Source organism: Python bivittatus, unplaced genomic scaffold, assembly GCF_059951505.1.
Source record: "Python bivittatus isolate LINGU-HERP-01145 unplaced genomic scaffold, Pbiv_v1 ctg000690_np1212, whole genome shotgun sequence".
Lineage (NCBI taxonomy): Eukaryota > Metazoa > Chordata > Lepidosauria > Squamata > Pythonidae > Python > Python bivittatus.
In genome coordinates this window covers 20,459,991-20,477,506 of record NW_028277096.1, presented here as the reverse complement: position 1 = coordinate 20,477,506, position 17,516 = coordinate 20,459,991, and the positions used below count along the sequence as shown (strand labels likewise).

Below are 17,516 nucleotides of genomic sequence, written 5' to 3'. Positions count from 1 at the left end.
TTTCTGCACTACTTAGCTTGAAAGGGAATAGCCTGATGTATCCTTATTATTATTTTATTATGATGTTACAAGGGCTAGCTTTTCCTCTTCCGCCAATAAATGCCAACAATCATTCTGCATATCGCAGTATTATTACGATTTACTCCTTATCCTTCTTCTGTGTTGCTTACCTTGCAAGAGAATATTGTAGCGCGATAGCGACCTTATTATTGTGGGGGTTGCTACTGTTGTTATTATTATTACACAAAGGCGGGCTTTTCCCCCCTCCCCAGTAAATCTGCATATCCTGAGAAGGGGGGGGCTGCGGGGCTCTGCCTTACCTGCCCGATTTAGTGATCACCATTTCGGTCCCCAGTTTGTGAAACTCGTCCCAAAGTTCTTTAGCTTCCAGCGTGACTTTGGGGTCGTCCTCGACCTCCTCCTCCGGCTCCAAGCTCTTCAGCGAGCGCAGATGGGCGGCCTGGTGGTGATGTCCGAGAGCGGAGGCGTGTAAGCCGGCCTCGGCGGCGGCTCCGGCCAGGCTGGGATCCGGCAAAGGCTTGGTCAGGGCGGCCGGGGGCAGAGCCAGCGCCGGGAAGAAAGAAGGCTGGGCGGCCGCGAGGAAGGCGGACATGGGAAAGTCGGCTGGCCTGGGCGCGTGGAAGGGGTGGTAAGCCATCGCAGCGCCCGGGAACGCTGGGTCTCTCATCGGGACATGCACGCAGCCGGGCGGGAAGAGCGAGGCCCCCCAGGCAGGGAGAGCTGGCGGGGGGAAAGCGGAGGCCGGGGGGCTGCGGAATTTCAGCCCCGGTTGCTTGGCGCTCGGCAGCGGCGGTCTAGTCAGTTTCAACCCACCGGGACTCTTCGCCAGACTGCCGCCTTCGCCGCGTCCCTTCGGGGCTTTGCAAAGAGGAGGAAAAAAGAGGGGAGCCCCGCAGAGAACGGGGGGCCCACTCCCACACCACAACCCCCACAACCCAAGAGCCCCCGCGATTTTAAGCCTCCGGACAGACTCCGAGGCGCTCGTAGGTCCTTCTTATTCGCCGCAAACGGAGGGGGGCCCGGGGGAAGGGACCCCCCCCCTTCCTGAGGTCGAAAAACAAGCAAATCAAGAAGCGCCGGGGCCCCTCCGCCGGCGAGGGCGATTCCTCACGCCTCCAGATCTTGCGGCTTTTTTTAAAAAGCGCCTCTCCAGACGATCTTGAAAACTTCGGGGATTGCTTCGCGAGGGGGGAGTCGGGCAGAGCAGCGTCCCCCCCCCCCGCCTGCAGCCTCGGAAGAACTCCTGGCCCCTCCGAAAGCCAAGCCGAGTTGGATCTGGCGGGACTGGGGGAGGGCGGCTTCTCTGCTCCTCGCCGGCGGGCTTCCCGGCTTCTCTTCGCCTGCTCCCCCTCCAGCCCAAAGCGAAACCAAAGCCGATTCCTGCGGTCAAGAAGCGCGAGGCTCCGGAGCTGGATCGACGCCGGAATCCAAGCGGAAAGCCAGACGCTTCATAGCTCCGGCCGGGAGAACTCCGGGTGAAACGCTGTCTTTTCCCCTCCTGGGTCGCTCTGTAAAAACGGGGGCTGTCTCGCGTGCGCCGCCTTGCTTCGCTCCGGTTCCTCCACCTCTTTGCTCGCTCGCTCTCGCCTCCTCGCTCGCTCGCTCGCTCGCTCCGCTCCACCCGCCGCCCACCCGCGCCCCCCCGGCGCGTTTCCACCTCTCCCTCTTTCCCCCTTAATGAGGCAAGCCCCCCTTGATTGTGGATTTTACGAAGCTCAGACCAATTGTGGAAGCCCAGAGGCGTGGTTTTGACAGGTTGGGCCAAGATGCGGGGGGCGGGGGGGCAGAGGCAGAAAGAAAGGGAGAAAGAAAGCGGTTCACAGCAGGGGGAGAAAGAAGGAGAAGAAGGGGGGAGGCGGAGGGAAAGAAGGGGCGAGCGAGCGAGGAAGAGTTGGGCGAAGGTGTCGGAAACCTCGCCAGAAGGAAAACATGTCAACAGAATAAAATATTAACCAATGCTGGAGGCCTTTGGAGTCCTCCCTCTCCAGACCGGGGTTCCCGGCGGCAGAGTCCTGGCTCACGGAGGAAGGAAGCTTCCCCCGAGCCGCTGCCAAAGGCTGTTCGAGGGCGCCGGGAGCCAGCGAGCGAGAGAGCGCGCCGCCCACCGCGCCGGAGCGCAGCCTGAGAGCAGCGCCCTGGGCGAAAGGCAGGGGGTTGGCGTCCGGGGGGAGGGGAGGGGAGGGGAGGGTGCATGGGGGAGGGGTCAGGGACAGGAGGTGCGATGCCGACCGATCCACGGACGGGTCCTAATTCCAGAAAGCAGGAGTTAAAGGATGGCGGATCAGCCCCGTTCCCAGGACCTTTAGGCACGCGTGTATTTTGAGGGCCAGTGAGAATGTGATGCCGGGTTTAGCCTCGGATAAGACTTAGCTCCCCTCTTTCCAACCTTGTTCCGACGTAACGCGCCCAGCCTCGCTGCAGTCCCAGTTCAGGCACTTTTTCCACTTGCCTCTTTCCCCGATCTTCCTTTCACACGTCTCTTTCCCTCCCATCCCAATCTGTTTCCCTCTTCACCTCGGCGTCCTAAGCCTTACGCTCCGAGGACACCCGTTGGCCCTGGCAGGTCTCTTGTTGAGAGCTAACATTGTGCCCGATTTGCTCAAAGCCTGCAAGCCACTCAGGTCGCCGGTGTCACGTCTGCAAGTAAATAAACTCGCAGGATCTCCATCCTGCCTGTCTGTACGCAGACTAAGCCAGCTTCGCGAACGTCGCAGCCTGAGGTCTTGCCCGGCACCCTGCTGGGATGATCGCTTGGACGGTCAACACGGAGCGCCGAGCATTACTCCTAGGCAAACGCCGGTCAGGCGCTGCCCCAAAGAGCTTGCAGTGCCCATTACAAGCGTTATAGGACGGCCGCTCCCCCCCCAACCCCCGAATCCGGCGCTGCGCTTGCCGAAGCCGGCTCTTTGAGGGCGGGAGAAGCTGGAGTGACTTCGAAGAAACTCGGGTCTCCTTCGGTGCTGGGTGCTGCCCCGCGGCGCACGAAGCCTGCGAATAAACCCATTGACTAAAAGGCTTACTTTGGGGTAAATAAGCCGGGGGTCGTGTTACTGAGCAGGCTGGGGAGGGGGAGTAGTGAATCCTGAGCCTCAGCGAGGCCAGCCCTCCGCCCTTATTCTGGAGTAAGTTGCCCCAACTTAGAGTGAAGAAGCGCTTCGAACTTCGCGCGGCTCTTTCTAAGCAGCGCCCGGTCTGGTCCGAGCCCAAAACGATCATCCCCGCGACGGCGCCCCCCCCCACCCCGCCCCGCAACCCTGCACGGTCTGAAAGCGGGGACGAAAGAGAGGAGCGGGGGTCGCGCTGGTGGAATCCTCTGATTCAATCCAATCAGAGAGCTTTTCCTCCGGTTCTTCCTGCCTCCCCAAGGCGAGTTTCTCAGGCTAGCCGCTCCTTCAATGAGACGCCGAACGACCCCCCCCCCCCGAATTTCAGGAAGGAAGGAAGGAAGGAAGGAAGAAAGGAAGAGGGGGGGGGGAGGAAAAACAAAGCCGCGCCGCGGCTGAAAGCAGGGCCCACTCCGAGGCGCAGAAATGAGCCGATCTTCGTGCTCCCCCCCCCCCCCCCGCGGACCGGGGCGGGGGGTTAGCTAGAAGGAGACCCGCGTTGCTTTCTTCTCTGCGTGTGGAATTTTGGAGAGGGTTCCCAGGCTGCCGGAGAAGAGGGGCGACCTCGGGAGGCGCGGAGCATCGCCGCTTTAAGAACCTCGCTGCGACGCCCAGCGTTAGCTGGACTGGCGGGGGAACCTCCGACCTGAGCGAGGAACCCGGAGCGCAGGGCGTAGCGGACGCCGCGCCAGACGCGGGCCAGCGCGGCCTTGGTGAGTGACAGCAGCGGAGAGCCGTCGGGGTAGGGATTCTCAGGGCCCACCCGTGGCCCGAAAGGGAGACAACGGAGAAAAAGTTGCCTGCGGAGGAAGGGGGGAAATGCTGGGGACGACCCGCGTTTGGTACGTGTGAACGCAGCGCGCCTGCAGCGGAGCCCAGCCTGGTTTGTAGCCTTGATCTTCTCCGGGTGGCTTCTCCCCCATCGCGCGCAGGATCGCAGAGAAGGCATCTAGGTTTGGCCCAGCGGGTCTGGACAGGCGATTTCCTAAGCCCCGTCGCTTAGTTCGACTAAAAGGTTTCTGCGAGAATGATAAAAACTAAGACACGAACGTTTGAAGGGGAGCGGGAATTTTGTCCCCCGACTCCTCCGAACCGCGTGCGATCCCAGTCCTCCGAAAGGGGCGCCTTGGACAGCTAGGGTGCCCGACGTAACTGCGCGAGGCTCAGCGTTTGGGGAGACCCTCCGCAAAGTTTAGTGAAGAGAAGAGAACGGCCATGTTCAATGACACGGACTATAGGTCCACTGGCTACGTTCCCACGACACGCTGAAGCTGGTTACTGAATTTTCCCATGTGGGTGGGGGTACCTAATACACTGCACCCTAAAGGAAACAAACGGGCTCGGTTCCAGCCCACCGAGGCCCCCAGTAGCGAAGGATAACGCAAACCACGCTCAGCTTGTGGGGCTGAACGCAGTCCTAGGATTTGGCTCGGCGGGTGGTGGGAAAATAGCCAGCCCCGCTGGCAGCAAATTGCTGCTGGGATCTCTGAGTTTCGGCCACTCGAGCCGAAGGACGTCGGATGACGGATGTGCGGTGAGGAGAGAATTTTGCGCAAAATTGTTGGGCGATTGCGCCGGGGAAGAAGGTCGTGTAAGCTTCGTCTTGGAATGTATGGATGCATTACTGTACATGGCTAAAGGTTGGTGGTGAACCTCATCAGTAGCAACCCAGAACTAAGCACATTCAAGCTCACTGAGAGGGCTCGCCTTACCTCTGGTGATATATAAAGCGAGTATGTGGAAACCTGAAGCTATGATTTGATCACTGCTGAAATCCACCAAGCCAGGTTGTTGCTTTGATCTCCCCCAAGCCCTCTGTTCACTGGGCGGCTCTATTTGCCAAACTCCTCGCTTTTCCCGGGGAGCCAGATTTTGTTGAGGGGGGGCGGTCGGGCAGAGAAGAGAGAGACGAGATGGCGATCGTTTTGCAAAGCCGGTTTTGTTTAGATAGAGATTGTTGCGGGGGGGGGGAGGGAGAAGACAGCAGCGGCCTCTCTGCGCCCTTCCCAGCCGCCCTCGCCCACTCCACAGATAGCCCAAGACGCGTCTGGAGGAACCGGAGGTCGGCCCCCTTTGCATCGGTCTCGATTGCGAAAAAAAGGGGGGCAGGGGTGAGTCAACAGCCCCGTGGCGCCAGGAGTTTGAAACCAGCGCAGTTAAAAAGCGCCAAGGCAGGTGCGTGTAGAGGTGCGTCGTTACCCGCCCCACCGCCACTATCCAAAGAGGCCTTTGCACAAGTCCCCCCCCCCCCTTGCGCTGGCTTCCTTACTGAAGTGGGAAGAGGCGCAGAAGCGCCCCCTCCCAAGACGGACGGGAGGCGCCCGCGCGCACAGGGCTGCTCTGCGCGGCTGCCGGGTCCGCTCTCCCGCCGCGACCCCTAGGTGGCCGCCTCTAATCAGCTTCTGAGAAACTCCGCCGGACCAGCGAGTGGGAGGGCCGGGTGGCTCCCCCAGCGGCAGGGGAGGGGAGCCCTGCCTCCCTCCCCCCTCCGCCGCTTCTTCTCGCCCTCTTCTCTTCCTCCCACTCCGAACTGGGACCGGCCCAAACTGATCAGAACCGCTCTCGGGCCTACCTCGTTTCCGAACAACCTTTCTCCTTTGGAGACCAAGATATTGATGATAAATGCGGTGCTCAGCTCGGCGGTAGCGCCGGGAAGAGCTGGGCTGATCTCAGAAAGATTAGTGGGGGGAGTAGTTGGATGGGGGACCACCAGGAGATCCCCAGGCTAGAGGCTGGAATGGGAGATTGGGAAAGTCTTTCTAAAGAAGGTAATGCCTTACCAAAAAGGTGTCCATGAAGTCCAGCTGGCTTCGAAGGGGTGTTTTTCAGACTTTTTTTGTTTGTGTTTATTTTGGTTTTGTTTAACCGTGAATTTACCCCAGAAGAATCTGGGCTCCTTTAATACAGAGAATCTAAGCGGATTTTTCTCCCGTTGAAAATTAAATAATTGGAGGGGGGAGGCACATTCGATTTCGGGTAAATGCAGTTAACTAGTGATGAAGAGGAGGTGCATAATCCTCCTCCCTCCTAAACTTTTGCAAACTTTTTAGGGGTGGGGAGATTCTTCCCTTGGTTATATCATGACTGAGATTCACATAGACCTGGCCAGAAGTCAGTGCGGTAAGTTAAACGAGGTTTACTCCTAGATGAGTGAATACAGACATACAATCACATCACCCCACCCCACCGGCTTTTTGAAAGAAAATACACTTCAGCAGAAACTCCATCTTTTAAAGGTTCTGTACCAGGGTTTCTCAACCTCAGCAACTTTAAGATGGGTGGACTTCAACTCCCAGAATTCCCCAGAAGGTTGAGAAACCCTGTTCTCTACAATCACAGTTTAGGCCACCATAATGGAAATGCCCTTGCATCTCTTTAAAGTTTCCAGCACCAGAATCAACCTGAAAGTTTTGTTTCCAGTTTTGTTAAAATGTCCAGCACCAGAATCAACCTGAAAATTTTGGGGCCAATAATCTGTTGAGGCTTTCAGTGATTCAAGGCTTTGGGTTGTTTTGACACCTGCTGGGGTAGTGTGCCCAGTGTGGGCTAACTCCAAATAAACCACACATATTTGGCAGAGTAGGGTGCCCCGGTTTACACACTACTCTGAATGCAGGAGGTGGTTTAGTTGATTCTGACTTAGTCATTGTCGCCTGGTAACTATAGTTGTGGTTAAGCTGATTGTGAATCCAGCTAGAATGTGAGATCTCCTTTGTACAACTCCTAAGAGGTGAGTGAGGAAAGCTGTTTACACAATGCCACTTACCAAGTAGGGGAAATCTGTGCCCATTAGTTTTCTTAGAGATGCACACTTATTTGAACCTTCCTAGGGTTAACATAATATGCTAGGAGTACCTTCTCGACCCTGGCTAATCAAAAAAAGGACAAAGGAGGTGGGGGAGAGATTAGTTTTGGATGCCAAGAATCAGACGGCACCTGAGAGCCCCGTTGCAGACTGACACATTTTATTAAAGGCACCCGCTTTCGTGAGCTGCAACTCAGCTGCACCTGATGCAGTGACAGGTTAGAGTAATGTACGATGTAAAGTGGGATGAGAGACCACCAGGAAATCTTACCCCCATTTTACAGTTAGGGAGACAAGAGTGATTCACTAGGGGAAGGGCTGGGGCATCCCCCGTATTGTGGCTAGTTGAGTCGGCTTTGGTCCTGCCTTCCTTATTAGCTGGCAATCTAGAGCCTGAGCTTAGGTGTACGTGTGAACTCGGTTGCTGTGGTTGACAAACCATGGCTTGGGACTTAGCCTGCGGCGGGAAACGGCTGATTAAGTCAACAAGCCAAGATTAAAAGAAACCGCGATTGATCTCCGCAGCCTTAGCGAGACTTTGAGGGGGCGGCTCCCCTGAGACTCTTACGTCCAGGTGGGGAAGGGGGCTTGTAGTCACTTGACTGTGTTTGTTGGTTTGTTATCCTTGTGTGAACGAACGTTCCCACAGGAGAAATGCGGAGCAGGGGACGAGGCGGGGGAGCTTCCCGCTTCCTCCCCAAACCAGTCAGTCGTCCTCGGCTCTCCGCGGCCGAGCCAAGGAGCGCGCCACGAGATCATCCGGACGGGTTTGCGCGTCGTCACGGCTTGGCTCGCGCGCCGGGCAAGAAAGCGCTCCCCGCCCGCCCTGTCCTCTGCTCAGATCCAGGAAGTTGGTGGGTTGCAGAGGGAAAGCTAGAGGCTAAAGATTAAGGAAGACCGCTGCTCAAGAAGGAAGCTCGGAGCGGGGTGGCGCGTGTAAATATCACGCCGCCTCTTCGCTTTTAACAAGTCCCAGGACCCCATTTTACCCGATTTCTCCACCCAGCTGTTTTTTCCTTCCTTTTTTCCTTTAAATGAAGTCGTTGACGAAGACACCCCCGCCCACTAATATCCACCTGGATTTATACATTTGGGGCTGGGTCGTGGCGAAAACCTCCTCCGCAAATAACTTTCACCCCCAGGGGGGGGGGGCGATTCTCGGATCTGGATAAGGCCATTAGCACTTCAGGATGCGAGGTTTAGACACTGACGACCCTCCTCTCCCCTCCCCATTTTCCGGCAAGGCTCCCCTTTCCCTCCGTATTTATTCCCCAATTTTTAGCTGGGTTGGATGAAAGAGGAGATCTTGATAAATGAACCTCAGCGAAGGTGTCGTTTGGCGGCTTCTGGTCTCCTTGCCATTTTAAATCCGGGGACATATTTTATTGAGGGATGAGTGGATCGAATAAAGAGGTTCCCGCTTTTCTTTCGAGTTCAGCGAGAGAAAAACAGTCTTCCTTGACTTTATCAGGAAAATCTTTCCCGCAACTCATCTTTTTTCTCCTCTTCGAGGTCGGTGGGCCTTCCTGCTTTGCTTGAGAGGCGCTCCCACCATCCCTTTAACCCGGCCAGGTGAACATGCAACAGCCTTTGCACGCTCGCAGAACTTGGCTTAGGGTTACCCTTGATAGCTTGGCGGGGTGGCTTCCTTTGGAGTCGGTTGGTTCCTGGATCCCTGCAGTGAAGCGAACCCTCCAAAGGGGGCGAGTTCAGCCCCCAAGTTGAAGCGGGTCGCGTGTGGATGCGGCTTAAGAGAACAATCCCAAGAACTCTTCAAACAGAAGTGAGTCTTTGAACGGTTTAGCCTCACATAACTGTGTGGGGAGTGCGGCTTTTAAGCCCCTTCCCCAACAGGACGCCCACGCACAAGCTGTCAGGCGTTTGCAAACCCTGGCTGTGAAAATCAGAATATTCCACCCGGGATTAAAAGAAATAAAGAAACTTAGCACAGGCGAATTCCCTTACGGCACTCCAGTTGCAAAGAATACTACCCTTAGTTTGGGGACTAAAAATCAGTTGCCTAGATGGGGCGGGGGGGGGGGAGGGCTGTGGCTATAAATGAATTCCGAGCTTACTTTTCCCTCGTAAATAATTTGTAACATTTCCTGTCTCCCTGTGTCCTTCTTTTGTACATTCCCTTTCCCTTTCTTCCTGATAGGTATTTTCAAAAAGAAACTTTTTTTGCTCCCCGTTTTCGGAGCGCTCCGTCCCAACGAACTGAGTAAGGTTAGGGTTAGGGTTAATAATAATGAATAAGAGAAAAGCAGGAAAATCTCACAGGCCCAAACGAATGGATTGTTCCCCAACTGTATATCTTGGTGCTGTGCTTTATTATTATTTTTTAAGGCTTGTTTGTTTCTTGTGTTGATAGGTAGGAGCGGGCCGGGGCGTTCTGAACCACAAATAACAGAATTAGACACCTAGTATAAAAGAGATGAAATGGATTTCTCTGTCCCTCTCGCTCGGTCTATATTGGGGGTGGTGGTGGTGAGAGAGTAAATACGTACAGGTTTGCGTCTGCTAAATGAAGCTGGCCACGAGGCACAGAACCTGTTCACACCCCACCCCTTTCCATGATTGATATTTCCGTGGGATAAAACCTCAGGTGGAATTGGGTTACCAAGACACGAGAAATCGCAAGGAATCTGAAAGCTGCATTAAAAGGCGTTGGCGAAAAGGCTTCTGTCTTTTCGTAGCATTCGTCAGTCTGAAAAGGTGCTCCCAGATTCCTTCTGGTTTTCCGCTCCCAGGCACTAACGCAGCTCTCCTCTTACAGGACACTAGAAGAAAACGTCATTCCCGAGGAAATGCTGGACGTTGGGGATTCATCCTCCCCCCCCAACACGCATATCCACCATGTCCAGGTTCCAGCCATTTTTTACATTAAACTTCCCCAGCCCCCCAAAATCCGCCCACCAACGGGAATATTCTGCTTTCCTTCCCTATTTTCCAAATGGAATTATTTATTTGCTCTCCATTCTCTATCTCCCCCCCTCCCCATACTTATCTTCTGGGACTGGAAATGTTTGCAGTAACTTACCTTCTTCTCAAAATAGCTGCAGTAACTTTACCAAATCACTCACTTACTAAAACACACACACAAACACGTTTTTCCCCACTCCATCCCGGATCCTGGTAAACATGTGCCCAGCGGCAAAGTTATTTCCAATTACTTCAACTCCTGGCCTATGCTCTGCATTTTTCAGAAAAGTGCCCAGGAAAGAAACTGGCAGCTCGTGCAGTTATTAGTTGAGAGTATTAACTCTACCATTAGTATTAATTTAAGGAAAGTAATACTAATAAATAAATAAAATTCCCCTGTCCAACAGATTAGCAATAATAAAAGCAGTACAATACATGAAAAAAATATGTACGTGTGTTTCTTTACACATACAGCCCTAATTTACAGAAGAGTTAAAGCTGCATAGGTCTCTTGTTGTTGTTATTAAAAAGGTTTACTAAAAGCAAGCGTTTACTATTTGGGGACAGATCCATCACACCTGGAGGAGGAGGAGGAGGAGGAGGATGATAGGGGAAAATGAGCAGGGATCCCTGTCTTTTCTCTGTATGCTTCAGAAGTGAAGAAAGTTCATCTTAAGATGGAGCGATCGAGTTCAGGTCTGCGTGACACTTAAAAAGGTTGAGTAAGGATTATTTTGAAAGCCAGAAACTCAGCCCCAGAAGAATGAGGAAAAACTGTGTGCATACGTGTAGCAATCATTTGTATACATACATGTATAAATACGTGCGTGGGTACGTGCCATGTTTGCATAATGCCCAAGATGAGGGACACCTGGATCCGGGGCGCAAGTAGCATATTTCTGCCCCCCCCCCGTCCCTGTCCCGGGCGTGCGCTCCTTCCCCCGCCCCTCGCCCGCCCTTTCATCTGCCCGCCCCCCCGCGCTATTTTTAGCCCATCAGACTCCGGCCTTGGCGCCAGGCCGGTTAAGACCTGTCAAAGTCCTTCATATTTCCCCCCTGTCACATGGCGGGCCCTCCCCTTTGCACACGCACGCACGCCCTCCCCCCAGACACACACCCGCGGAGGGAGCCGGGGCGCCTGGCCGTTTGCTCCCCTCCGCGGCCGCCGCCTCTTGCTGACCTCGGCCAGCGGGACCGCTGGTTCTCTGTCCGGCCCACTTAGCCAAAGGGCGGCTGATGGATGGAAATCACATTTCTCACCAGCAGCCTCGAGGCCCCTCCTCGGCCCGCGCCCCCCTCTCGCCCCCGGCCCGGATCGGGTCGAGCTCTGGAGGAAATGAACGCAAAGGGTCCCCCGGGCCAAGCCGACAATCAAATCTTGAAGCGAAAGCCGCAAAACGTTCAAGCGGTGCGGGCGGGGGGAGCGATTGAGCGGGGGGGCTTCTAGCCGGCTTTCCGGGGAGGGGAGGGGAGGGGAGGGGAGGGGACGCCCCCGGCTCTTCGCCCGGGGAGGAACGCGGCCAGCTGGGAAGAGCAAGCTTCGTCTCCTCCTTTTTGGGAAGGACCGCCGGAGCTGCTGAACTACCATTCCCATCCTCCCCAGCCCCGCCGAGTAGGCCAGCCCGAGGAAGTTCCCAGATAAGCCTGTGGCGGAGGGCAGCAGCCGAAAGGAATATCCTCTGGCTAATATTTTGGCATGATAACAACAGAAACAACCACAGGATAATAATATAAAATAGTGAAAGGAAATAGCAATAAACTGATAATTCCACAATATAATAGGATATAGCCTAATATAATACTAAAAGATAATAATAGTCGCAATAACGACATAGAGACCCAGCATCTGTTAATTCAACTTTAAAGGCCTTGCTGACAGGCAGCCCATTAAATGCGCTTACTCGCTCCACGGACACTCCTCCAGGTTTGTTTTATTTTTTTGCGCTTCCTTTTGAGTAGAGCTACGCCAGCTCCTCAATTCGCCCCACTCCCACGTTCTCCTCTCAACACACCTTTTACTCCCGGCTCTTCTCTTTCTGACCAGGCCCTCAACGGAGACTGTAGCCTTCCGAAGACCAGTTTCCATTCCCTCGGTCTTTTTCGGGACTCGTGACCTGTGAGTTCTGCGCCTCCCGCTCCCGCTCCCCCTCCCCTCCCCCCCCAAAATTCAGGTGCCCTCCCGATCGACCTTTGACCCCACTGAACCCGGAAAGGCTAGGAAAACTGGTGTGGGGGGCTCTAACCTTGTTTAGCGGTCCTCGGCCATTCGCGATGTGCCAGGAGCTGCACACTGTGCTCTCTCCTGCTGCTTCGAGCTAAGATCGGGAATCCCCGGTCTTCCGAAGGAGCGGATTTGGATCGCCCTTTTCTGGAAAGGGGAGTCCGCCTGTCTTTCATGGAAATGCCTCCCACCGATACCGGGGGTCCTGGGAATAAATCCCATTGGAGTTGATGGGAGTCCAGGAGAGGTGTGGGCAGACCTCCACAATAAGAGGTCCGCGATTGACTGCTGCTTTGGGGCATGGGTCCCACATTCACATGCACACGTGTACAAGTAGAGGGCACATTCAAGATGGCTTGGATCCTGGTAGGATTCCTTGAAATAATGGCACTAATGTTTGATGGGGGGGCAGAATCAATATCTCTGCTCCTCCTCCTTTGTGTGACTCCTCCCTCCAATTTTCAAGGGTGCAAAAAGGGCTTGATGTAACCCCAAACCCTCCCACCCTCCCCATCCTAAAGTCATAGGAAGGGAAAAGCAGCTTTTCCAAATCCAGGTTGGAAAAATCCAAACTTGTCCCATTGGTTTGCCAACCCCTCTAGCGGCTGTTCGGATTTCTGCAGCCAGATTTGTATCCCTAATAAAGGGAGGGGGTGTTGATTGACCCCAAATGAGCTTGACTATATTCTCCAGTGCTGACCCTCCATAATTAAGTTATGCAGGAATTGCACTTTATGGAGTGTGTGTGTTTGTATATGCAGTATGTCAGCAAATCCAGAGTGTCTTCTAACAATTCCGAGACCTACAAAGAATTCAGGGGTTGTTGCTGTTTTTGTTAAGGGACCCTCCCCTTTTTCACTTCAAAACACAACCCCATCTTCTGGATCTCTGATCTGGAAATACATGTTTTTCCTGCACTTGTGAACAGGGAAGAGAGTGTGGAACGCGCTGGGACACGATAGATCAGACTGGAGTAAAAACGTGTGGAAGGTCCAGGAGGAAGCAGCTTCTAAAACAGCAAAGACTGAGAAAGAAACATTAATCCAAGAGAGGCCATGTTTCTGTGACAAACAATCATGGTTCAGCTAATGAGTATAAATCTAGCCTGGTGCGCAGATTCAGCTTGCCTGGTTTGTTCATGGGAATAAGGAAAGATGAGACTGAATAAACTCTGGTCCGTTTAACCTTGGTTGAGTAAGCCTGTGGCTGGAACCATGTCATAGCTTGAATTGGAGTGCGAAGCCAGGGGCCCACCCTCCCTCTCTCGCACCCTGGGCAGCATTTCTCCTTCAGATGAACCTGGCTTAATTTTTTTCAGCCCCGCTTCCTATTATTCCCACCCCCATCACACAAGGAGCAAGGTTTCCAGAGAACAGATCAATAGCGTTTACTCTGAAGGTGGGATTTTACTGTAATCAGGGATGCCTCTGAGCATATACAGAGTGCTTTCCCATGCTGTGGAAAAACCTACAGCCCCCAGCCCACCCCACGAGGCACTTGTGAATTGTAAGACAAGGTGTTGGCTATCTGGAGGTCGTTGGACTGAGACTCCGTATGGGTTAAACAAACACACTCACATATACACAACTGGCTGATGTCCAGTTTGGAACAAGTGCAGTTAATTTCAACGCCTTCAGACAAGATGCTTAACCTAACAGATGCGTTCACACCAACACACTGCTCTTGGTTTGTTCTAATATTGGTTAGATATGTGCGTGTGGCACAGCGCTGTCTGAACCTAGCTGACTGGAATGGTGAACGGCTCGACCGACTGTGTGGGCCCATAAAATGAGCTTAGTCAGTAACCAAGTAAAAGTTGTGTGAACAGATCCAGTAGTATCAGAGATTTATTGCTCACATACACATCAGCGGAGACTTACTACAGTATTTATACAGAGGATATAGAAATAATCACTTTGCATATGATATACATTTTTAAAAAATGGCTTGTACGGGCAGGTATTGTGTTGTGTTGTGTTGTGTTGTGTTGTATTTTTAAGGCAAAAGGGTCTAGTGATGGCTTTTCAAGAGAAGCAAAATGTATGCTTTGGGAGTTCCTTCTCTGCTTATTAAAACGACTCAGGCTCTGACCTTCCTGCAACATCGTAAAGCACATGCTAGACTACAACTCCCATAATCCCCATCCAACAGGGGAATGAGTGGAACTGTAGTATAAATGATGGCTAGAAAAAGCTTCCCGGGGGGAGGGAGCGGGATGAATTTTCAGGCAATTCAGCAGAAAAATATACTCTAATGGGGTTTGATTCTTACATTTGCTGGAACTACAGCAGCCTTTCTCTTGCTTAGCGTGTTGTGTGAATGCAGCCATTGTGGTTGCGTTTCGGGGGTAGTGCGAGCCAAGCCCCGGATTTCGGGGAGAAGGCGACCGGAATCCTTCCTCGTGCAGGGGGGCAGAAGGGTCCGGTGGGGCTGGACGAAGCACTGGGGGTCAACCTGGCGGGGGGGGGGGATGGGTAGAAAAGCCTAGGGCCGGGCCGCTCCAGGAGGGCCCGCTACACCCGCTTACCTGGTTACTTCCGGGCAGACACCCAAAGGGTCGCACTCTCTGGGAGGTGGTCTGTCTCTTCTGGAGGGCAGGACTGACCGGGTTCCCACGACTGGCTAAACCTCCAACTCGTGTATTGTGCGAGCAAGAGAGAAAAGAGCTTTCAGCGCAGGATAAAGGATAGAATAAAAGCGGGGGGGGGGGCAAAGACGTTGGAGAAAAGAGGGAGGCTTCCTGGGGAACCCGGGTCCTGAGTAAGGAGCCCCACTCGGGTCAAGGCGCCCTCGCCGCTTCCTTCGCTGTTCCGCTCCGAAGGCGCGCTCGGTGTGGAAGCGGGCTCGTGTCCGAAAGGAAGGCCGGAGAAGAAGAAGGGGAAAAGCGGGGAATCGCCTCCACGAACTGGAAGCCTTTCGCTCTGGTAGGGAGAGCGGGAGAGTTGGCTTTGCGGAGGGGGAACGGGCGGGGGGGGGTTATTTTCCCGGGGGAGGAAAACGGGCCGATGCCCGACTGCGCTCGCTTCAGAATCGAACCACACGAAAGCCAAGGGGGAATCATGTTCAGGACGCAGCTAAATAATAATAATAATAATAATAATAATACCACCACCACCACCACCACCACCATATACAGTATTGTTAATACTACGTGAAGCGGACGATCTGCATCTTGGCAGGTGCAGACCGGATGGCTGTGCACGCCTATTTGTGGGTGGGGAGACCAGAATTTAATTCGCCCCAAAGGAGTGAAAGAAGGTGGGAAAAAACCGCCAGAACAACGCCATCCAGTTTGTCTCTGATCTGAATGCAGCAAACAGAGGAAGAGGAAAGAATTCAATAGAATAATAATAATATTAATACCCAAAATATCTGGAGCCCAAAGCCTGATTTGAAAGGAATGGAATCTGGTAAAAAGGTTGAAAGGATGGAATCTGGTAAAAAGCGGGTAGGGTTTTGGTGATTAAGTAAAACTGAGGTGAAAGGTAAAAGGATCTTTATTTCAGATTTTGAAAGAATGATGCAAAAACAGGAAGGGAAGGGAGGGGAGGGGAGGGGAGGGGGGGGAGGAAGGAAGGAAGGAAGGAAGGAAGGAAGGAAGGAAGGAAGGAAGGAAGGAAGGAAGGAAGGAAGGAAGGAAGGAAGGAAAGAAAGCTTAGATGATTTGCAAGTAACATAGGATGTGCTGCCCAATCTAAATGGACCTGTGTTCCCACAACACATTTAACCAGGATATGTGTGTTGTGGGAAAACAGCCCTGACACCCTAATCCCATTTTAGCCTAGCCTGCCTTGTGAATCCAACCAGTCGCGTATCCCGCACCTAAGGCGCATTCTGTCCTTGCCTCTTCTGTGATTCCAGGTCAGTGTTTCTCAGCCGTGGCCACTTGAAGAGCTGTGGACTTCAACTCCCAGAAATCCCCAGCCGGCCATCGGCCCATTGCCAAAGGCAGCTTTGCTTGGAACAGCTCCCATCCTGCGACGATCCCTCTAACACCCTCAACAACATCTGCCTATCCCAGGTCCTGGGGAAGCCCTCGATGGGTGGACAAAAATCCCACCGCTTGGAACCAGACTGGGAAGCTGGAGAAAACACCATACAAGAAATCAGTTTTAAAGCATTGTTCGTGAAGATGCCGGGAGTCCAGCTCGAACTGAAGGAATTTCATCACGCTCCCAAATCTCTGCCTTTTTCTAGGCATTGTACAGAACACAGATCCATTTTTTAAAAATGCCAGATTTCCAGCTTTTGTATAGCAGCTCGACTTGGGAGACATCCCCAACACCAGCCTTTCATATAGTGGTTTCTCTCCCACCCAATCTTGGACTACAACTCCCATCGTCCCTAGTCAGCCCTGTTGCCCAGCACACTTAAAAGTCATGGCCTTAAGGCTGATGGCTCTGGCACATTTCCCCCACCCAGTGTTAAATGCAGAAAAAAATGACATCTGAATGAGCAGGCAGGCTCTGGGAGACCGAGATACATGTGAACAGCAGAGACTGGGGTCTCTCTCTTCTGGGTCAGTGGTGGAAAGGAGAGCAACACGAGGGCGGGGGGGGGGGTTGCACCACAAGCTTAACCAAATTAGGTTAGCAGAAATGTATGTCCAGCAGACTAAATTGGGTTCATGGGAACAGGTTGCTTGCAGCTTGGAGTGTCAGGAGAATGCAGGACATGTAATGTATAGTTTGAAGTGTAGAAACAGGGGCGAGGTGGCAATCGGGGCTCGGCTGCCTGGCTAAGAAAGAGAGTCAGACGGGGGGTGGAGGGTGGGGAGTGATTGGGAGTGGATCTGTCTGCTGGAAACCCTTCATGGACTTTTTGCTGAAAATGGATAAAAACGAACGGGTGACTGCTGGATTTAACCGATAAACAAGGGTTGAATATGGGGAGGAGGGAACTATGTTAGGTGAATTAGAAGGGGGGAAGCGGTTTGAAGTATGTCTATAGCTGCTGTAAAGAAGATCAGAAGTTGCTCATTTAAGTATTTTTTTATTTTCTTTCTTTTTCTTTGCTTTTATTGTTTTCAACACCTTTTTTTCTCTTTCTTTCTTTCTTTCTTTCTTTCTTTCTTTCTTTCTTTCTTTCTTTCTTTCTTTCTTTCTTTCTTTCTTTCCCTATCTCCCTCCCCCTCCCTCCCTCCCTCCCTCCCTCCCTCCTTTCTTTCTTTCTTTCTTTCTTTCTTTCTTTCTTTCTTTCTTTCTTTCCTTCCATATTGTTCCATGTTTATCTTTTCACTTTGTAAACAATTTCTTTAATAAAAGTTATATCAAAAAGAGAGTGGATTTGTCTGGATTCACACAACTTGCTCGACTAAGATGAAATGGGTCTGCATCATTTGCCACTGGGGTATTGTGCGAACTCACCCCATATGTGGTGTGAACCTGACCATTTTGTTAAACAATCACGTGGCTTACAGTATTTGTTTGGACAAAGCAAGTTA

General features: G+C 52.9%; 1 protein-coding gene and 1 long non-coding RNA gene across 2 annotated transcripts in view; one reads left to right on the top strand and one right to left on the bottom strand.

Moving 5' to 3' along the window:
* The window catches only part of TBX2 (T-box transcription factor 2), a 35,843-nt gene extending 34,831 nt beyond the window's left edge, over nucleotides 1-1,012 (bottom strand). Inside the window, exon 1 of the mRNA XM_007442350.4 lies at nucleotides 321-1,012. Coding sequence (XP_007442412.1) covers nucleotides 321-688 — 368 coding nt within the window. The 5' untranslated portion in view covers nucleotides 689-1,012. The remainder of the gene's footprint in view (nucleotides 1-320) is intronic.
* Nucleotides 1,013-2,302: 1,290 nt separating this feature from the next.
* Nucleotides 2,303-17,177, top strand: LOC148214391 (uncharacterized). The gene is made up of 2 exons (XR_015798183.1): nucleotides 2,303-3,838; nucleotides 15,935-17,177. It is a non-coding gene; the product is annotated as an uncharacterized LOC148214391 (long non-coding RNA).
* Nucleotides 17,178-17,516: the final 339 nt, after the last annotated feature.